Source organism: Vigna angularis, chromosome 4 (assembly GCF_016808095.1).
Source record: "Vigna angularis cultivar LongXiaoDou No.4 chromosome 4, ASM1680809v1, whole genome shotgun sequence".
Taxonomy (NCBI): Eukaryota; Viridiplantae; Streptophyta; class Magnoliopsida; order Fabales; family Fabaceae; genus Vigna; species Vigna angularis.
This window is the reverse complement of record NC_068973.1, coordinates 31,611,971-31,635,253: the sequence shown is the minus strand read 5'-3', so window position 1 is coordinate 31,635,253 and position 23,283 is coordinate 31,611,971. Positions and strand designations below refer to the sequence as shown.

Genomic DNA, 23,283 nt, shown 5'->3' with positions numbered 1-23,283 from the left:
ATGTATCATGTAGTGATTACTTTGCCTTATAGTAATAATAATTAAAACACAGAATGGGAATTGTGGGGGCTCCTTTTTGTGGTCTCCATGCACATGCATCTGTTTTGAATTTGGATGGAGCCTATATATTTCAATTTCATCTCACATAAATGGTCACACGTAGATGGCATTGATCATGTCATACAGTAACACAGCTAAGCCAATACCCTTTATCACGTGCATCATGCACATGATCATCACTTCAGGAATGATATGTCTTGTTGTTTATTATATGCGCAGATTCTGTGTTTTGGATGTTTGATCTGATCTTAATAGTGAAATATGGTGGAAAGGTATGAAGATCACAGCAAAAAGAAAAGGATAAAATTAACTGTGTTTTACTTAATGATACTATTAAATGTTTGATAATGACATTATCTTGTATGGGCCCTGCCATTCACAAACCACACATTAGCATCTTCACAAATCAATTTCGTTTCACTAGAGCATTCACACTTCATAATTCAAGGTAGTAAGTAGAGTTATGGCTATTTCAGTGTTCTGGTTAAAACATTTATGTATTATATCAAACATCGAAGTTAATGATTATTTATAGACAGTTAACATATATATTACTTAATCTTAAAATATATTAATATATACTAATAAAGATGTGGGATATTTAAACACATTGATTAACTATTAACATAAATATATTTTTAGATAATAAAATTCAATTATTAAACTGTCTATAAATAATCATAAATTTCGATTAAGACATTTTATATAGTATAATTTTAATTAGCTATTAGAATAGCTAAAACGTGTTTGTTCTAATTTTTTTATACTAGTTTTTATTACCTTTTAATAAGAACTAGAGTCAAAGTATAATAATAAGTACTAATGTAAATATAAAATATTATAAGTCAATAAAGAGTATTGCTGATTTCACTCTCATCGTAATTAATATAAATAAAGTTATTGTAAACGACGGTACGCTATTAAATGATATATACAGAATAAATACATTTTTTATCTTTAGAAACTCTTTCTACTTATTATATCATTTTTTTTTCTTAATTATGTTTAAGTCCCAATAAGTATGAAAACTTTTAATTAAGTCCGTAATATTTTTTTATAATTTATTTAGTATTTAATAAGTTAAAATTTTTAATTGAATTTTTTCTGTTAAATATTTTCTTTTAGTTAGGTGACCCATGTTAAATGATTAACCGGTTGTTGTCATGTTAATTTGTTGACTTGTTATCACGTACTATTTTTATTATTTTAAAATTTTATAATTTATACTTTTATTTTGTGATTTTATAATTTTATATTTTTAAAGTTTTATAATTTTATACACAACAACCATAGTCTAAAACTAATTTTATATTTTAAATCTTCAAAAAAAATCAAAATAACTTTCGTCGATATAGTAATATTCTTCTAATATATTTCCGAAATTCACCTATAAGTGTTCTTTCTTGATAAAGTTGTAATGTTACATGTCTTTATGTAAAATCCTAAAAGAAAATTAAAAATATAAAATTTCACCAAACATTAACTATTTAAATCTCGTTATATTAAAACATATAATATTTAACATAAAAAATCAAATAATAAAGACCATATTTATTAAAAATTTTATATTGACTAAAGATAAAACCAATTTATAATATATATATATATATATATATATATATATATATATATATAAAAGTGGGTGCAAATTTAAATTTCACCTTACAAGCCAATTTTGTGGAGGTTGAATTAAGCTTAAAATCCACTTTTTAATATAGCATAAGAGTTAGGTTACAGTCTATTCTAGTGAAATTTGTGAGGGCATGTTGTTTCATCCTCTATCGACACACTAACGAATTTATCTTATAGACTACTATCTCCACAATACGATAATGTTTATGTAATTCCAAATTTTTGTGCTTGTTACTAAATATCGTTCACGACCTTCCAACTTCCCTCAATCTTCTAACTACAACAACACTTTTTTTTTTAAGGTAATGTCTGATATGTTAGTAAGTTCGTGAATTTAAATAAGTGATATTAAGTTTTTGCATTATATTTTTTATATTTATATAATTTTAAATTAAAATTATAAAATTTTACATTGTTTTATGACGAGCAAAGAATCATTAAGTAGTTGCATTACCTTATTTTCATCTTACTCCTTGTTTTTTTTTTACAAATGAAAATGATATTTTAGTAGATTAGCTTTTAATGGAGCAAACATTGAGAGAAGATAGTACTGTACAAGTGTGTAATTTGGTTTAGAGTTATTAGTTTATTTAATTTATTTTGAAATACATTGTAGAAATAATTATTCTTTAAAGGTTTGTATATAAAACTGAACTTATAATTATTTTGGATAATTGTATAAATATTTTATATATCTTTTGAGTTAACTATTATTGATTTTTTATGTTTCTTTAATAATATTTTATGTTTTTTGTTTTGGTTGTGAGGTCAAGTTATCAAATACCTTTACAATTTTTCTCCTCAACCGACCAATGTTCAACTCGAGTCTTCTTCTTCGCTCTCCCGTTTGGAGGTAAATCTACCAAAGGTTCTCTCATGCTTAAGTCAGCAGATGGTCCGTACCGTAATCTTGAATTAGTAATAAATGCACAGTAAATACGAATCAACTATTTTTTACCTTTGACCCGTATTTATAGTTTTGACCATGGATTTAGGATTAGTAAAACTTTAATCACAACTTAATTCTAACCCAATGTCTCTAATTACTTCTTATCTTAAATCTTACATAAATACAATTATCGAATCTGACCAGTCGTCTTTTCTTCGACCGTCCGGCCAAACTGACCAAACATAGTGTTATGGCCACCCGGCCAATACACTATACATTTTAAATAGGATATTATATTTCACATTCCAAATTTGTTTTTTTACTGCATATTTACAAGCATATCGAATAATAAGCTTTTGCTACATCTCTTCTAACTTATTCTTTTTTTAATACTTTGTTTGATTAGATTTTAGAATATAGTTTTCTTTCACGTGATAACTTCATTCTTAAGATAAAATTTCACTAGCATACATGTGATTATCTGATTCTCATTTTACATAGGAAAAATATTTTGAAACCACTAGTTATTAAAAAATATTGTCTTAATAAAATATTAAACATAATATAATAATAACCTATCTTAGTGTAGGTTGAATGTCAAAATAGGTGTCAATCACTAATGGAATCAGGTCCTTACACTCATATTCTGTATTCTTTTATGAAAATAGTGTAACATGCGTTGTCAGTATATATATATATATATATATATATATATATATATATATATATATATATATATATATATATATATATATATATATATATATATATATATATATATATACACGATATCTTTTTAAATTATAAATGTTAACTAATTTTTTTAAAGTATCTATTGTTTTGAAATATTTTTTATAAATTGTATAAGTTTTTTTCTTTTTTTATTATATCTATAGTTTCTATTGCTAACACTTATATATAAATAAAGAGGATATACATTTTTTTGTGTACACAATTTTTATTCTTATTTTATCATTTATAATATAGTTGTTAACTGATTTTAAAAAAATATAAATGGTAATTAAATTTTTAGAAGTAAGCGTTATTTTAAAACATTTTATATAAAATTGTTACGGGTTTTTTATTATTGTTATATATGTAGTTTCTATTGTTAACATAAATATATTTCTCTCTTTGTTTCTCTCTTACATCAATTTACAAATATTTAAAAAATACTGTGTCTTTGTTTATAGTAGTCTATATGTATATACTGGGATTTTTTCTAATCCATATTTGTTTTCTAGTTTTAGCCTTTAAATCATTTTTTTAATAAAATAATTATTTTAACACTTTCATCTTTAAGTATTTCTTTTTACATTTAACCATTTTTTTATTTGATAGTATTTTTAAACATAACAATTTTTTTATTAAAAATTATTTATTAAATAAATAAAAGCTATTTATAGTAAAACTATAAAAATTATTTATACTTAATTTATAATTATAATAATAGCAAAATTTATAGTTTTATTATCATAAAACCTTGAACATACACCCGATGTATATATTTTAACTATATAAAAATAATTTCTCTTATTGGTGTCTATATTTTTTTTGGGTTTTATATGGTCTTTTGTTTTTAAAATTTATCCATTTATTTAAAATTAATTAAACAAAATTATTTACAAAAAACAAATAAAAAAATATCCATAATTAAATTTTAAAGTTTATTTATATTTAATTTTATAATTATAATTTTTCTTTTATCATAAAAGTAGTCAACTTATCAATGTTTATATATATATATATATATATATATATATATATATATATATATATATATATATTATCTTTTTGTTATTTTGATGCGTGTGAAAATAATTTTAATTGAATAAATATATGATTTAGTTTTATTTTGTGAGCTCTTCCCTACCTCTCCTAATTCTCATCTTGTATCTCTATATTCTTTTGTGTTTTTTTATCCCAGCTTGTGTTCATTCTGCTTGTGGTCCATGTGATCGTTGGTGGTTCCAGTGGTGTTCTTGATGTGTTATTGGTGGTGGTGTTGTGTCTGGTGTGTGGTGTTGTGCTACAGTTCAAAAGACTTCATTCGAGGTAAGTTTTAAGTTTTTTTATCCTTAACCGAACTTCGAAGTTCAGTTAAGGCCTCGCCGATGTTCAAACATTGGTTGAGGCCTTGACGTAATTTGAACCATGGCAGAAGCTTAACCAGCATTCAAACACTGATGAGACCTTAACTGTACTTCAAAGTTCGGTTAATGATTTCTAACTTAAAACTTACCTTGAATGAAGTCTTTTGAGCTACAACACAACACCACACATCGGGAGACAACACCACCACCGGGACCACCACCAATAGCACACCGAGACCACCACCGAAACCACCAGCATCAACCAAGGTATGCTCTAGACATGTTAAATAGGTTTGATATGTATAATAACAATGCTGCTAGTATCCCGACAGAAGTGTGGTTGAGATTGGAAAAGGAGCCTGAGGAAGAAGTTATAGATCCTACTACTTATAGGAAAATAGTTGGAAGTTTGAGGTGCCTCTGTAACACTAGACCAGATTTAAGTTACAGTGTTGAAGCAATAAATAGATACATGCAAAGCCTAAGGATATCCCACTTAAATGCAGCAAAATATATCCTTCAGTACCTACAAGGAACACATGCCTATGATATACTATTGGCAAGAGGAAAAGCTGGAAATGAGGTACAAATTACTACTTATTCAGATGCAGACTGATATGGAGACAAATGGATAGAAGAAGCATAATTGGGTACATGTTCTTCCTTAAGGGGTCACCTATTTCATGGAGCTCAACAAAAAGTCAATGGTTGCTCTATCATCCTATGAGGTAGAGTACATAGTTGCCTACGAAGCTACCTGTCGGATAGCCTGGTTAAAATCATTGATGCGAGGGTTGAAGGTTGAATTAGCTGGAAGAATAAGACTGCTTGAGAACAACAAGTCAGCAATTAATCAGACTAAACACTCAACCTTACATGGAAGAAACAAGCATATTGAAACAATGTTTCATTATATTCAAGAACAGGTTAAGAACGGAAACTTAGAAATTACATACTACAAAATCAGAGGTTCAACACCTTGAAGGGTGATTGTTTCAAAAATTTGAGGAGACGTGTTACGAATTTAGTGAGCTTAGCAACTTAGTTTTGCATTTTTGTTGTTTCTCTTTTGGTTGGTTTTTGTTTTTTATTTAAGGAGGTGTGTTAGTATTTTGTTATAAACTAAAATTAGACAGTTAAATCAGTTACAATATACTGTCTTATAAAAACCTTATATGTTTTGTTTTTTAGGCAGAGTGTAAATATATAATACAGTTTTCATCTTATTCTTGTTGTTCTCTCTTCCTCTACAACTTTTTTAATTTTGCTGAAACTATGAAGATGCAAAAAGAGATGCATGAAGAAAACATGATTATTCAACGGTTGTCTAGGAAACAATCCCTTTGATATAATAGTAAATCTGTATTTTAATTTTAGTATATAACTTATTTATAAAAATATAATAGTAAATCTGGATTGTAATTTTAACATTTAATTTATTTATAAATATATAATATTATATAATTTATTTATGAATATGATAAAAAGTTAAAATTATAAATATGACAACAATTATAAAAAATTATTCGTGTTTTTATTTGATAAATTTTTATAAAACATTTAAGTCTTTTAAGAAAATATTTAATACATTTATTAGAAAAAAATTAAAACACTAATTTAAATTGAATTGCAACATGTTAGTGTGATTTGGTTTTAATTTTATATTAAATTAAAATCAAACTAAACTAAATATTTTTACTCGAGTAAAATTTTGATATAAAAATAATCAAATTAAGCTGCTATAGCACCATTATAAAAATATATTTCAAAAGGAAACTAGATTAAAACATTTCATCTGCCGCTCAACTTATGCTGTTCATTCCCAACAATGATAAGTTAAACAAAAAAAAAAAAGAAAGGTTATATTATCCATGAATTGATTTATAAATATATATATATATATATATATATATATATATATTTACACTCAAAATTAAGATAGAAAAAAATTATTGTATCGTATGGTCGGACATTTGTCAAGAGAGGGACGAACGACTCAACTTAATAAATACTCAAAACGAAGCCAAAATAAACTTAAGATTCGGTCTCCTATGAGTAGATGTTGGATGTTTTATCCCAAAAACATTCTCATTAAAGAGACATTAAGAAACATGTTTACATGTAAGTATTAATTAGTATAATGAACAGATGTCGGGACGTGATTAATGTTCTGTTAATCTTAGGTCTACTTCAATAACTGTAAATAAAAGTCAAACATTAGAAGTAGACAATCATATTTACTATGTATTTAATACTATTGCTGTGATTCCATACGGATCTAGTGGCTTTAAGTATCAGAGTAGATGATACAAAAGACAAGTAAACAAAAAACCATTAAAATTAGTAGTTATAAATGAGGGTTCACTTCTTTTAAAGTTAAATAAAATTGACTTTTAATCTAATTAATTTGAAAGTGTTGAACACAGTGGAGACTTGTTCTAAACTAATCATACATTTGTTTTATAACGTGTATTTTATTGAAAAGTATGTATGAAAAAATTGATTTTTCAACACCAAACAAAGGAAGGCTAAATATTCAAAATTTTGTTTGAGACTTCTCTATCCTCTTTCTCCAAGACTTTGCATCTAGCCTATGCTAATTGTTAAATTAAACAAAATTCAGAATACCTGTCAAATGTATAAAAATGGTGAAAACATTTGAAAATTTGTATAAATTCCAATGAATAACAGTAGAAAGAAAAACATTTTTTAATGCCTCCGTTGATTAAAACAAGCTTTAATAACCAGTTTTGAGAAAACAACTTAACCTTAAAAAGTATCCCATCTAAAGCATTTTTGTTTTAACTAAATTAAAAAAAAAATATTACGTAAATTTTCAAAATAATTATTAAATAAAAGTAATTTTTCTTAAGATTTAAGCAAAGAACCATGGGTTTATATTCCTTAGACCCGACCAAATTTGACAAACCGGGTTTTGGGAGTGTGTTGTCGGGTCTCGGCCACCATTCACTCAAAACAAGCATCAACCACCGACGATGTTCGTTGCTTCAGGATTCTCTTAGTCTCTCATTTTTCATGAAAAACTTTAATCACTTTTCTTATATATTCACGAACCCTTCTGTAAGCTGGTAAGCAATATTTTCCCTCTAAGTTTGGAGTTTTAAGCCCCGGTCTCTTTCTAGTTTTGATGATTCTGACCTAACTTTTCTCACATCTTCCCATTTGGTTATATTATTACAAGTTTGCATCTTTTGGTTTTGGGTTTTTTTATTTGTATGTGAATATGAATGAATCACTATTGGGTTATTTATAGATTTTATACAATAAATGAAAGATATCATTTGCAAAAAAAATTGCTTTTTGTGCAGGTGCTCTCTGCCACACTGACCGGTTAATGATTCATAGTGTTCTAAAAACAAGTAGATTCTTCAATCCACGTAGAGAAGCCCTTGGTTTGACCAGTGTAATTGTTGATTTTGTTTGTCATTTAGCATTTAGTTCAATGAAACAAATCAATTGTATAGGGGATTCTAGTTTGTGTACTATTGCCCCCAGTAAGGAACCCTCCATTACAGATTCCTTATCAGTCACTGGGAACGGTACTACTTCATCTATGAGTGTACAATCCACCCCTGAAATAGAAAAGAAGTTCGTTCATCATGTATATGATGCTATTGCTCCGCATTTCAGTGCCACTCGGTTTGCCAAATGGCCGAAGGTTGCATCATTTTTGTCATCTTTGCCTTTGGGGTCTCTTGTCCTTGATGCAGGATGTGGGAATGGGAAATACCTAGGTTTGAATCAGGATTGTTTCTTCATAGGATGTGATATAAGTCCTTCCTTGATTAAAATCTGCTCGGATAGAGGGCATGAAGTTTTGGTGGCAGATGCTGTGAATCTTCCTTACAGAACTGGTTTTGGTGATGCAGCTATATCAATAGCAGTGTTACATCACTTAAGCACTGAAAGTAGAAGGAGAAAAGCAATAGAAGAATTGGTCAGAGTTGTTAAAAAGGGTGGCCATGTTCTGATTACAGTTTGGGCTGTAGAGCAAGAGGATACAAATCTAATTACCAAATGGACTCCACTGACTGAGAAGTATGTTGAAGAGTGGGTAGGACCAGGGAGTCCTCGTGCTCGGACACCCTCACCCTTGCCATTAGAAAGCATTCCTGAGAGTGAGGAGAGTAGCACCGGTGAGAACATAAAAGTTTGCAGTGAGTCAAATGTATGTAAAGATTTGGAGGAAGAAAAACATATAAAGAACCAACAGGAATACTTTGTTCCCTGGCATTTACCTTATCATCGTGCTGAAATCAGTGGTGCTTCTTCTCATGCTCTTGCTGCTGGTCTGGCAACTAAAGATGACAAAAAGGGTGCTGTGGTGTATAATCGATATTATCATGTTTTTAGTGAAGGAGAACTTGAAAGGTAACAAAGCATGGTTTAAATTTATTTTTTCCTTTATTTTTCACTGAAGTTACTCCCTTCAGGCTTCATGTTTCGTAAACTTGATCTTGGATGTCAATTGTGCTATGATTAGCGTACTTTACATCTGAATCTAGAAATATGGATTTTATAAGCAAAGTATCATGAGATGGAGATATTACATTCGGTAAAACCTGTTTAAGGTTCCATTTTAAACTTAAAATTGCTGCTAGAGCGTTAGCTTGTTGTCCAATCGTAATTTTCCTTTCCCTCTATCATAAGCATTGAGTTGCTACGTGTCCTTGATAAAGGTAAGGTGAAGATAAAAAACATGTAAAAAGAAATGCAATAGATTATGTTTGACAGTAAAAAAGATGGGATTGAAGTGAGTAGTGTCGTGCGTCATGTATCTTTTCTGCTGCTTTAATCAATCAACTTGAACTTTATAGGTTTATGACAAATTTACCATGGCCTTTTATTCTCTTGCTACTCATTTTTCAAAATTGAAAGAGTATAATGCAGAACTATGTTTGACATGCTTATATGCAGGATGCTTGATTCCCCATTTCTAACTTACTTTCACATCCTTTTGCAGTTTGACAGCTGGAATAATCAATGCTAGAATCGTTGATCAGTTTTTTGATAAATCCAACTGGTGTATTATTCTCGAGAAAACAGCATAACCTAGAAAGAAACCTGTTTGATATGTCAAGGATCCTTGCGTGAGTATAGAAGGCCAGAGGGTTGTATGACAACTTTTACAAAATTTATCTTGCAGGTTAACTTTGTCTGGTATTCAGCTTAATATGAATAAAAAACATGGACAGCTGCAAAACTTTGAAAGCATTATTCTCTGGCCATTATCATCCAGATCAGTCTGCATTCTTCAAGAAAGCCTGAGTCCTTATTTTAATTTTTCTTTCTTTTTATTTGCAAAGCCCATTTTTGGTTATAACAATAGGGCATGAAGTACGCATGGCCCCTTTGTCAGCCCAAACATTGCTGAATATCTTTTATACAGGAGCATTTCTACAACGTCGTTTATTGGAAGTTTACACAGTTGGATTTCACTATTTTTGTCATGATCTGTGCTTTCTGTTCCAGTTTTGAAGGAATTAAAACTCTTAAAGAGCTCAAATCTAGCTCCTTTTAAATATTCCTTGAGTATGGAATGAGCAGAGAGGTGAGAAGGATCTTTGGTTCCCAAGTAGGATACAGTACAACCATTGTTGGATCCTTACCTCTAAGAACAGTGTGCGAGCAATTTAAAACATGAACTTGTATTTACATATTAAATTAAATGTGGTAATCACTGCAGGATATTTGCATAGACAGCCGCCAGGTTTTGTTCGGTCGTGAATTTGTGATTTTGTAATGCCGTTTTTACTGCCAAATATCAAATAAGCAAAATTTGATTATCTTAAACGCTCGCACCGTTTTGGAAATTGGCTAACCTTGCCTTTGTGCTTTATATCCACCGAGGAACTGACGATGTTTCCTAGCAACTTTGAAAGGGAAGAAGTGCCCGTCTTTGCATGTTTACATAATAGTTTCCAGTTAGAACTAACATAATAATTCGTTGCTTGAGTTCTTTTATTCCACTTTACAGATAATGAGAAAGGGGTAATGCATTTGTTGTAAGGAAAGGGGAAACAACTCTGTTACTAGTTGAGGCCCTGTTTAGTTATTTCCTGTTTTCAAACCATTGAATATAAAGAGGTTTGTAAAAAATATTAGATGAATTAAGGTCATATCCAATCCATCCCAAATTCAAAATTTCCATTTTTTGGGGTTCTCAAATGGATCTACATATTTCTCCAATCTAATCTCCAAATATTCTCATCTCATTAATTTTTATCACTTTTTAATTAACTACGAGCACACGAGACTCAATTTCTAAGGACCGGTGCTTATATTTGGGGACTGCTTAGTAAGCATCAGCTTCATCTCATTAATTTTCAGCGGCTAAAGAAATGGCCACCTGAGAAGCATTACGAGTTCAAGCTCTTCAGTTCACGCAGATTACGTTATGATGAACCATCATAAATTGCATGCATCAAACATTAAAGAGCACATGTAATTTTAGAAAGACAGTACATATAGAACAGAAATTTAGGAGGTAAACATTTTCGTCTTCCTCGTGCACATAGACGAGTGAAATGGGCAGAAAAAGTTAAACAGCGACATTGAATACTTTGGTGGTAATTTGTATGATAGAAAATCAGTATAAATCTATGAGGCATATTTACAGAACTTTGGTAGCCCATGCTAGCAGTTCAAACCCCAGTCATACGGCTGATATGTCACCTTCAACTCGGAAGCAGCAAGTAGGTCCAACAATACTTCAGAGTCAGCTGGATCTAAGTAGTTTGAAACATGCTTTATCACCTCTACCTCGTTCTTGCCAAAATCTATACTGTACCTGAGACCGAACAAGGACAAACAACTATTTTCAGATTTGAATATATCCAAAATAAACACCTAATTTTAGCAATGTTTACTATCGTTATTTTTTTCATTGATAATAGTAAACGCGTGTACATACTTAACTTCTACATACAAAATAATATTAAACATCAGAATGGATTTTCACAATTATATAGTTTGTTTGCATTTCTGCCCGATCCTTCATGCATTCTATAAGTACATGTGAGATTAGCCACTAGCCAAACTTACAAAATTAAAAGCATAAAATACTTTTTGTTCACACCATTGAGCTAAGGAATTTGAAAGATTTGCTTTTTAGCCAAGAGAATATGTGTAGTGTACATAAAAAATTTTCGATGAGCAGTCTTTGCTTAAATTTACCAAAAATCTCATCTATCACATTCAAAACCCTCGGTTGAAAGAACATACCATTTAAGGATCTTACTAGCATTGACGGCCTTTGCACTCGAATCAATTACAACGCCTCCATTTCTCAAAAAATTACGGGCTGCATCCAATAACTCTTCATCAATCTTTCCAGGAGTGTAGCACCGAAGTGCAGGCCCAGATCGGGTACCATATACCAAAGCAAAATGAATTAGAGGCTCAGGGTAAGGAAGTGCCACCTGACAAATTTGACGACCTAAGTAAGCATGTTATTTTAGTAATTTCACGGTGAAAGAATATGTAACAAACAGCAGAATAGTCTGAAAATATAACAAAAATAATTTATTAATAGAAAAATAAATATTTAAGTTGCTATTAGTAATTTACTAATACAGGTATTAAAGCTTACTGTCGAGCGTGTATCTTTTGCCCCAAATGGCTTCTTAAGGTTATATGGTGGTCGCTGGTTTCCCCGCAATATGCCATTTTGAATAGCTGAAAGTGAGTAGGTAGACCCACCAATAACATATTTGAACTCCCCAAATAATTTCCTTCTTTCCAGTGCTCCATCTGGATGGCCCAACACTAAGATTGCATGGATGGCCATCATATTATAAAGATTAATAAAGAACGCAAGCTTCTCTTCTCTAGACGAATCCGATATTTCCACTCTCTGGAGCTCTTCCACAATTCTCAGATACCTAAAATGATAAGCAGAAATTCAAGAAATCAATGGATGCATTATCAACATTGCAGGGCACATGTCAGTTCGACGCAAGACAGAAGACAGAAAACATTAAATAAACCTTGCGAACTCCTCACTTCCATGTATACTAGTATAATCAAGACGACGTCCATCTTCATAAGCATAGGCTTCAAATATTGCACCGGACAGAAACCTTAGTCTTGACGCAATTTCCGGTAAAGGCTTGGGCTTCAAGGTGCTTATGCCTCTAGAAATGTTGTGACATTGTGACACCACAATGGGCTCATCATCCAAAAACCGATACAGGTGGTTTCCATCCTCAAATAGATTTTCACTAAAGTAAAACAAAAACCATTGAAAACCAGGAAGGATTATCAAAGTTGTTAACAACTGACAAAACAGACTTAAAACATTGGAAAGTAGAAACACCAAATAGAGTACACGGACTCACTCAGTAACATGTCGAAAAAAGTGTTTTTCGGCAAGCTTTCGTGCAAACTCAACAGCCTATACCACCGGACAATAATTAGAAGATAGCAATGACATATGAAACTAGCAATTCGGTGAACGATTTATTTGAGTGTGTGATTGAAAATATAGCAAGATTAAATACTATGCAATATATAACTGCATACAATATGTCATAGATGGGTTGTGTACGGGCAATAGACCCACGCTTCAGGCTTAAGACCAAGCTTACCTCTGGCCTTTCCAAATACTGATCTTCTGATAAGAAGTCGATAGCTTCGGAGCCAAGAAAACAGTTCGTGAATCTGCGCACTTTATGCAAGCGGTCCTTCACAACTATGGATTCTTTCATTTTGCGGACAATAATTGCCATTTCATCAGGTAGTCCACCACTCGGCACATCATCCTCTCCAGAAAGAGGTGGCGATGGGGCCTCAAATAATGGTGCTTCAGTAATTAGAAAGTCAACCTTCTCATCAAGCTTGCCAGACTCATCTAGAGTCTTCAACTCACTCGAGCCTCCAATAAGTATTTCATTGAAAAAAACCTTAGGTACAGAAGTAGATCCAGAAATCCTCTCCAGCTCCTTCTTTCTACCAGGGAACACATCTACGTTGATTTCGACGTATCTAAGTCTTTTCAAACGCAAAAACAGCCTAATCTCGTTAGATTCTTGGCAACCTAGTTTCGTGTACAATATAATCCTTCCTTTCATGACTATTGAATCTCTCTGCTCAGTTTTGTTTTCCACACCAGCATCGGATGACTTCTTGATGTAATTTAAGGGATTCCAGTCAAATTTCTCCACTGCCTTCTCAGACACCAGTTTGTTTTCACCAACTTTTCCAAAATCTGATACATACTTACCTTCGTCATCAACATTGTCCACAGCACCTTCATCTTTTTTTCCAGAAAGGCGACGCATCATTGTGGAGACTGCCACCGCACTCCTCTCCTTAACAAAATTCTTAAGAGCCACAGCCTTCTCAACCACACCTGGGGAGTCCTGATCTGCATCCAACCTACGGCCAGACATACTGCGGTTAGCTTCCATCCCTGGAACCTCTGTTCCATCAAAAACAGGCTCCAAATTGGGGTCCTCGCTCGGAATTTCATCTGACTTATCAAACATCTGCTTGGATTCCTTATCATCCACTTCTTTAGCCAATCCACTCCGTCCAGAATTACCATCTAGATTTGTTTCTTGGTTTCTGAACTCCAAATCTCCACCAGCACTCGTCTTATCACAAGAATCCTCTTGCCTATCAGTAATACTTTCAGTTTCAGATTTGGTTTCCAAGTTTTCCAGTTGAGTTCGAGATTGCAATTCCCTGCTCTCGTCGTTCCTCTTAGACCTTACATCATCCGCATCTAATATATCATCAAACTCGGGGCCATCATGATCAATATTCTGACCCTCCGCCTCCTTTGACTGTTTCTTCTGATCAGTTACCAAATCATCCACCCGCAAGTTCTCAACACCTTGGTTCATCATAACGTAATCTGCGTGAACTGAAGAGCTTGAACTCGTAATGCTTCTCAGGTGGCCATTTCTTTAGCTGCTGAAAATTAATGAGATGAAGCTGATGCTTACTAAGCAGTCCCCAAATATAAGCACCGGTCCTTAGAAATTGAGTCTCGTGTGTAGAGCTGTCAATTTTTTTCAAAGCCCCAAGCCTAACCCTGGCCCAATTTATATTTAGCCCTGTTTCTGTTGACCCACACCTTAGGGGCTTTTTTAAAGCCTCTGGCCCCCAAAGCCCCCATCAGATGGGTTGTAAATGAAGTAGGGCCGGGTTAGCCCCCTAGCCCCCAATTTCTTCTGAACAACCACTTCACTGAGCACTTAACGGTCTCTCCCTCACTCTCGCCACCCCTCCCTCCACCTTCTCCCACCGTCTCACCCCGTCATACTGGACCCCGGAGGAAACCTCTGCCCTCATCGACGCCTACCGTGACAAGTGGTACTCCCTCGGCCGCACAAACCTCAAAGCCACCCACTGGCAAGAGGTCGCCGATGCCGTCACTGCCCAGTGCCCCAACGCTTCCGCCACTGCCAAAACCGCCGTTCAGTGCCGCCAAAAAATGGAAAAACTCCGCAAACGGTACCGCACCGAAATCCAATGCCTCCGCTCCCTCCCTCTCCCTCGCCTCATCAACAACTCCACCACCGCTTCACCCTCCTCCTGGGTTCACTTCAAATCCATGGATTCCATGGAAAAAGGCCCCAACAAACCCCACACCGACACCACCACCGCCACCAACCCCAACACCCCCACCAACAACCTCAATTTCCCCGACGAATTCCAACTCAATCTCTAACGCAATCTAATCTCGTGGCTCCATCCCCTCCTAGATCTACTCTCTAACCGGTACCAATTTTACATTCCTGCTTTCTTCGATTCATTGCAACGAATTCCAATGTGTCTCCATTGTTTTTTCATCTTGTATCTCCCCCATTTCACGATCTATGCTCAATGTCTCTGCTATGTTCGATTTCAATTGAACTCAATGTTGGAAATGCCGTTAGTGCTTCTGGTTTTCTACCAGCATCAATTAACCATCTGGGTCATTTCTAATACCCTAATAAATTGAATGTTTAAAGTTGTATACTTTCATGACTGTGTATGCTCCATGGATGGATTTTTCAATTGGGTTTTGATTAAGCTCTCTTTATGTGTTTGTGCATCATGTCACTTGGGGCGCTGTAGTTATATAACTGTGTTTTTGGATAAACTTATATATACAGAAGGAAACACTACACTAAACCAAACATACCCCATATAAATGAGCTTTGATGTTGTTTAGCTGAGATTTCTATTTTATCGCACTGTGGTAATTATGATTTTATGGGTAATTGAGCATTCAGCAACAGACAGGTGTGTTTAGTCTCAATTTGTATTCTTTCTTCACAGGCTGTAGTAAGCTGTGGCTAGCCTTCCCCCTGAGCTCCTTCGGGATGTTATTAATAGATTGGAAGCAAGCGAGAGTACATGGCTTGGTCGTAAGCATGTCGTGGTGACATACCATCTCTTCCTCTGCCTCAGTCCTGGTAAGCTTTCCTTTGTTGACACTAACATATATGAATTTATCTGATCATCTTGTTTTTTTCTTTCTTTAATTTGCTTTTACTGTGTAATTTTTGAGCTTATGGCCCCTGTCTTCTAAAATAGTAGTCTTGTTTTTACTAGTTAGACTAATTCTACAATTGAATGCTTTACAGTCTTTCTTTGCTGGTTTGGCTGCCTCAGGAGCTCTAGCTTCTGGTTTGAGACTTGTCACCAAAGTGGGTTTTGAGAATTCAAAGAATGGTCTTCGGAAAGGGACTAGTATGTTACTCTTATTCACTAATGGACATTGCCACATATCAGTTTTACTCACTTGTTTTTGCATTATGGCAATTTTATACAGCATTGTAGATTTGGTTGTCATCCATTAACTCTTAAGATTGTTGTTCTTTGACACAAGATTGATTATTTCCTCATTTTGCATTGCTATTTTTTGCAATCTCTACCGTTTTTTAGTTTTTCTGCATAATTCTATACGCATTTTACATCCCTAAGTTGTCCATAGTAAAATATTACAGTAATGTAACATTTATAAACAGCTGTTAAAGAAATTAATAAACTAAGCTCCAGGAAGTATATTACAGTAAGCTGAAAGACTTGAAACTATTGCAGGTTGGATTTGATGCTAAAAATCAAGACCGGTTGAGCAATAAACAACTATTTCTACAGAACATTGATCTCGCAGCTGATTTGTTTCTAATATATGTGTTAACACTATCAATTTTCCCTGGATTTTTGTATGAAAATACTGGATCTCACCAGCTAGGAACATGGTAAGCGTGTATTAATTCCCAATCTTTTGGTAATCTAAATGCGTTTTCACACGGCTCAATATCCAGATATATTCCCCTTATCAAATGCTTGACGTTTTATTTATCAAATGTTTGATCTTTTTTATTTATTTTTGGATATATTTGTGTATGAAATTTGAGTTCACTGATGCTGTTTTACAGTCAACTACAAATGGTATTCCTGATCTTTTAAAGAAAAATATCGTGATGTTCTGAACTCTGTTGCCAGTTTACCTGCATTTTTCTGGTTTCTGAAAATGCAATGGATCAAGAACGTTTTTGGCGAAGTTCTTTATGTAATTTTTCAGTTCTTACTGCGTTTACTCAACCTGTAGTTACAGCAACTTAATGATTCAGCATTTAAAACTTTTCTTTGGCTATTCAAGAACATTTGTCACAGCTAGGTGGTTATTATCTGCTGTATTTGAATTGATATGATGGGTTAGCAGAATTGCTTTGTGTTTCTATTTTTCTAATGCTAATGCTGATTTATTTCTTCTTCGTGATGTGTATTCTGCACAGACTTGCAATCTTATTTTACTCATTGCAGTGCTTTCTAGATTCCTGTTGATTCCAGCATTTTTTCTCTACATAAAATTTTGTAAAAAGGAAGGCCCATGGACTAGCCCTGACCCATAGGGCTTTGGGGGTATTTAGCCCTGTGGGCTTTTTAAATAAAGGGCTTTTTTGGCCCTAACCCATGTGGGCTAGGGCCAAGCCCTATCATGGGGGCTTATTTGACAGGTCTACTCGTGTGCTCGTAGTTAATTAAAAAGTGATAAAAATTAATGAGATGAGAATATTTGGAGATTAGATTGGAGAAATATGTAGATCCATTTGAGAACCCCAAAAAATGGAAATTTTGAATTTGGGATGGATTGGATATGACCTTAATTCATCTAATATTTTTTACAAACCTCTTTATATTCAATGGTTTGAAAACAGGAAATAACTAAACAGAGCCTCAACTAGTAACAGAGTTGTTTCCCCTTTCCTTACAACAAATGCATTACCCCTTTCTCATTATCTGTAAAGTGGAATAAAAGAACTCAAGCAACGAATTATTATGTTAGTTCTAACTGGAAACTATTATGTAAACATGCAAAGACGGGCACTTCTTCCCTTTCAAAGTTGCTAGGAAACATCGTCAGTTCCTCGGTGGATATAAAGCACAAAGGCAAGGTTAGCCAATTTCCAAAACGGTGCGAGCGTTTAAGATAATCAAATTTTGCTTATTTGATATTTGGCAGTAAAAACGGCATTACAAAATCACAAATTCACGACCGAACAAAACCTGGCGGCTGTCTATGCAAATATCCTGCAGTGATTACCACATTTAATTTAATATGTAAATACAAGTTCATGTTTTAAATTGCTCGCACACTGTTCTTAGAGGTAAGGATCCAACAATGGTTGTACTGTATCCTACTTGGGAACCAAAGATCCTTCTCACCTCTCTGCTCATTCCATACTCAAGGAATATTTAAAAGGAGCTAGATTTGAGCTCTTTAAGAGTTTTAATTCCTTCAAAACTGGAACAGAAAGCACAGATCATGACAAAAATAGTGAAATCCAACTGTGTAAACTTCCAATAAACGACGTTGTAGAAATGCTCCTGTATAAAAGATATTCAGCAATGTTTGGGCTGACAAAGGGGCCATGCGTACTTCATGCCCTATTGTTATAACCAAAAATGGGCTTTGCAAATAAAAAGAAAGAAAAATTAAAATAAGGACTCAGGCTTTCTTGAAGAATGCAGACTGATCTGGATGATAATGGCCAGAGAATAATGCTTTCAAAGTTTTGCAGCTGTCCATGTTTTTTATTCATATTAAGCTGAATACCAGACAAAGTTAACCTGCAAGATAAATTTTGTAAAAGTTGTCATACAACCCTCTGGCCTTCTATACTCACGCAAGGATCCTTGACATATCAAACAGGTTTCTTTCTAGGTTATGCTGTTTTCTCGAGAATAATACACCAGTTGGATTTATCAAAAAACTGATCAACGATTCTAGCATTGATTATTCCAGCTGTCAAACTGCAAAAGGATGTGAAAGTAAGTTAGAAATGGGGAATCAAGCATCCTGCATATAAGCATGTCAAACATAGTTCTGCATTATACTCTTTCAATTTTGAAAAATGAGTAGCAAGAGAATAAAAGGCCATGGTAAATTTGTCATAAACCTATAAAGTTCAAGTTGATTGATTAAAGCAGCAGAAAAGATACATGACGCACGACACTACTCACTTCAATCCCATCTTTTTTACTGTCAAACATAATCTATTGCATTTCTTTTTACATGTTTTTTATCTTCACCTTACCTTTATCAAGGACACGTAGCAACTCAATGCTTATGATAGAGGGAAAGGAAAATTACGATTGGACAACAAGCTAACGCTCTAGCAGCAATTTTAAGTTTAAAATGGAACCTTAAACAGGTTTTACCGAATGTAATATCTCCATCTCATGATACTTTGCTTATAAAATCCATATTTCTAGATTCAGATGTAAAGTACGCTAATCATAGCACAATTGACATCCAAGATCAAGTTTACGAAACATGAAGCCTGAAGGGAGTAACTTCAGTGAAAAATAAAGGAAAAAATAAATTTAAACCATGCTTTGTTACCTTTCAAGTTCTCCTTCACTAAAAACATGATAATATCGATTATACACCACAGCACCCTTTTTGTCATCTTTAGTTGCCAGACCAGCAGCAAGAGCACAGATTTAACATCTCCATTATGTGCTCTGCAGCAATGAAATGGTTTCCTCGACATATTCATCAAAATAGAATAAGGAGAAAGTAGTATGAGAAACAAATAGCCACTTCCTCAGTCACTTTTTATATCTGTCTCATCACATCTCAAAGTATTATGAGCTGCTCTATTACCAATCATAACATTTGCCAATTCTTGAATTGCATGGGAAGTGCTCTGCCTCATTTTATCAACCAGTATTCCAATGTGATCTAAAAGCCCTAAACCCAAGAGTCGATTCCTCAGTAGCTCAACAGTAGTAACATAAGGTGGTATTCCTTCATCAATCATCATTTCAAAATACTTACATGCCTCCTCTAGTTTTCCTTTCTTCTTACAAAAACCATGAATCAAGACAGAATATGTTGAGACAGATGGAAAAAAAAATTTGTCCACCATGTTCTCCCAAACTTCAGCTACCCTATCAAACCTCCCTATCCTGATCAACAATTTGAGGACCATGTTATATGTATGGCGATCAGGAAGACATTTATCTTTTTCCATTCTAAACATTAACCTCAGGGCCCTATTGACCTCACAATGATCACAATGGTAAGCTTGTATTGCATTATAGCTCCAAATATCTGGTTTAACTCCTCTTGAAATCATTTCATCCAACAATTGATAAGCTTCTTCCACAAGTTCATTCTTACATAGTCGTTTTATAATACAATTGTATGTAAAAACGTTAGGCAAAAGGTTGTACCTTCTCATTTTATCAAGAACCCTGAAAGCTGATTGCACATCATTTGCACTGCAATACGAATGAATAAATATTGAATAAGTAAAAGCATCTGGCTCAACTCTTTTTGACAACATATCGTGAAAAACATTCTTAGCTTCATCCACACAACCACCTTTGCAAAGAGCGCCCAACAAATTGTTATACGCAAGCAAATCCACTGGACATCCTTGTTCAAGCATTGCTTCAAACAGTTCGCGGGCTTTATCTGAATCACCAATCTCACCCCATCCACTTAACAAAATGCTGTAAGTTTTAGCAGATAAAGATAAACGATTCTTAGCTTTGTCAAAAAATTGTTGAGCCTGCTGGAGATGCTTCCTTTTGCATAAAAAGTACAACAACTTATCCAAATCATGAACAGTTGGCATAACTCCAAACTCATCCATTCTATTGAAAGACCGAATTGCACCATCTGGTAAATTAGCCCGGCTATATGCCTTGAAGATGAGCCAGAAAATCTCACCGTTGATTACATATGAATTAGAGTCTCTCATTTCTATGAGAAAATCCCATAGTATGGCAAACTGTTTGCAACTTCCTAATATCTCCACCAAAATGTGGAAGCTCACATCATTGTGCTGAAAACCTGGAATTGATTTAGCCCAAAGAAAGAATCTATGGGCTGAGAAGCCAAGATTCTTGCACCTTTTCAAGACCTGTTCGACCAAATTGGTGGATATTTGTGGAGAAAATGGCTTGAGAGAGAGTTCTAGATCATGGTGAGGGTATCGATGGTCACTGAGTACACGGGATATCTCATTGACAAGGTCTGGTAATGATGGCCCTAAGACTTGAGGGTTTGGGAAAGAATGAATGTGGTAATTGGGTTTGTGTTGGACAAGGGTGCAAAAGAAAGAGGGTAAGGTTTTATACTTTGAAAAAAATGACTGAAAAGCCATATGGGACAATGTCATATCAATTCCAGCACCGGGAAGGATTCAACTTCGTTAAAGCACCTTCACTCCAACATTTTTCATTGCTCAAAATCTGGGCTTCTGTGAAAGTCATCATGGATGTGCGTGCACAAGGCCATGGCAAGCACAATTTGCACTCTTCCCTGTTTAGACAAAAAACAAATTCATATGCAAGAACAGCCAGTGGGAAAATATTCCTCTATATGATAAACAGATGTAAGAATCAGAGCAGCAGTGGCTCCAAGCAACAGAGCAATTTCTCCATATGAAAAGCCCAATATTGCTTACTATCCTCTTGCAGAAAAACCGAATTCATTCGAAACCCTAAAGAATTATCAAAGGCCAAAATGGAAATTATAGTCAAATGGTAACTAACCTGAAAGCATAAATTGAAAAAAATAGAATTAGCATGGCATTATTACAGTTTTGGTGTTTCACATGAATGACCATTGGTAAAATAAGCGAGTTGCTTCCTTCACCACCATCCTTGTTTCCTCCACCTCACCAATCAATCTTATTTTCAAAATTATCTTTCTGTTTTAACTTTTTTATTTTTTACATTTTAAAATTCTTTTAACATATTTTAAAACCCTAATTTACCTCTCAATTTCACTCCCATGGCAGCTCCACCCACCACCACACCACACCAATACAATAATGCTATACAAATAGGTATTGTTCTAGTTTTAAACCAGAGCAGAGATTAAAAAAATTGCAAAGATGCAGTGAGAAAAAAATTCGACACATCACGAGATCACACAGAGCAGCAACACACGATTTACTTATTTGTGATGTATAAACAAAAAAAAAAAAAGGAAATCGGAGGGAATAATCCTTCCCCGACAATCCATGTCCATATCCATATCCTAACCAATTGAAGAGTAACTAATTAATGATAGAAAAACGAAATGACAGAAGAAGCAGGTAAATGAAGGTATCGCACATCGCAGCCGGCGAAGACGAAGAAAGAAAACTTACGGTACGGATCCGAAGTTGAACAGAAAAGCAAAGAGGATGGGTTTGGTTGACTATAGTGGTGCTTGTGTTGAATAAATGTTAGTCTCTGTGTGTGTAACTTTTGGGGGTTTGAAACCATCAAATGAAACCGCAATTCACAGAGGGAGAAGCGGGAAGTGCTCAGTGAGGCTGCGAGAAAACAATTTCTTTACATTTTTTTTCCACCCAAACATCATAAATTATATTATTATTATTATTACTATCATTCTTATATTAAAAAAAACTCCCTCTTTGTTTTCTTGCACCCTCATTTTTGGGATAATGTAATGGACCGAATCTGTCCATCTATCAGTTGGAAAATAGAGTCAATGATGCTCTTTGCAGTAACGTGCATCCAATTATGAACACGGGTTTTTTTTAGTTTTGATGAAAAAAAAAAGTATTTTAACTTAAATTATTTTAAAATATGTTATGATTCAATAAACAATTGCAAGTCATAAACTAAACAGTTGTTAATAGACTGTAATATGATTCAATAAATAAGTGGAATAAATATTCCTTATATTAGATAAAAAAAACTTGGAAATATATCAAATTTAAGTAAGCTTTTTAAGAAATGGTAAACTTCAAATTTCTCCCAAAAAAACTATGAATTTCAAATTGTCAGTCATATATGTTCTCTTACACATTTTGATCACAAGGTTTATTTGATCCATATCGATTATATATTTTATTCGTATTTTTAGGAGTTTTTTTATTGGTGTTTATGTTGCAGAGATTTCTCTAATCAACAATATCTATGGGTGCTAATGTTTGTTCAAATTTATTCAAGATTATTTTTACTGTCGATGGGAAGTTTTCAGCCAACTAGGCTAGAATTATCCTAAACTAAATATTAATTTAATAGTAAAAGTATACGGTAGTGTAGTATAAGTAGTTTTTTTTCCAGAAAAATAACATATTAATAAATATTAATTATCGATAAAAAATACTT

At 33.5% G+C, this 23,283-nt stretch overlaps 3 protein-coding genes across 3 annotated transcripts; 1 reads left to right on the top strand and 2 right to left on the bottom strand.

Moving 5' to 3' along the window:
• The first annotated feature begins 7,578 nt into the window (after positions 1 to 7,578).
• Positions 7,579 to 10,133, top strand: LOC108329993 (tRNA (carboxymethyluridine(34)-5-O)-methyltransferase). The gene is made up of 3 exons (XM_017564425.2): positions 7,579 to 7,763; positions 8,004 to 9,066; positions 9,659 to 10,133. Exons 2-3 carry the CDS (start codon positions 8,030 to 8,032, stop codon positions 9,744 to 9,746), a joined length of 1,125 nt encoding a protein of 374 aa, XP_017419914.1. The 5' UTR covers positions 7,579 to 7,763; positions 8,004 to 8,029; the 3' UTR covers positions 9,747 to 10,133.
• A 1,007-nt stretch (positions 10,134 to 11,140) lies between these two features.
• On the bottom strand, positions 11,141 to 14,715 carry LOC108332103 (uncharacterized). The gene is made up of 6 exons (XM_017567219.2): positions 13,284 to 14,715; positions 13,035 to 13,090; positions 12,684 to 12,917; positions 12,287 to 12,578; positions 11,920 to 12,116; positions 11,141 to 11,485 (listed from the first exon to the last, which is right to left on the bottom strand). The coding sequence occupies exons 1-6, from the start codon at positions 14,544 to 14,546 to the stop codon at positions 11,332 to 11,334; spliced, it is 2,196 nt and encodes a 731-aa protein (XP_017422708.1). The 5' UTR covers positions 14,547 to 14,715; the 3' UTR covers positions 11,141 to 11,331.
• Positions 14,716 to 18,476: 3,761 nt separating this feature from the next.
• LOC128196367 (pentatricopeptide repeat-containing protein At1g52640, mitochondrial-like) lies at positions 18,477 to 22,572 on the bottom strand. Its single transcript, XM_052877072.1, has 3 exons — positions 22,311 to 22,572; positions 19,544 to 21,475; positions 18,477 to 18,951 (listed from the first exon to the last, which is right to left on the bottom strand). Exon 2 carries the CDS (start codon positions 21,330 to 21,332, stop codon positions 19,749 to 19,751), a length of 1,584 nt encoding a protein of 527 aa, XP_052733032.1. The 5' UTR covers positions 21,333 to 21,475; positions 22,311 to 22,572; the 3' UTR covers positions 18,477 to 18,951; positions 19,544 to 19,748.
• Between the last annotated feature and the right edge of the window lie 711 nt (positions 22,573 to 23,283).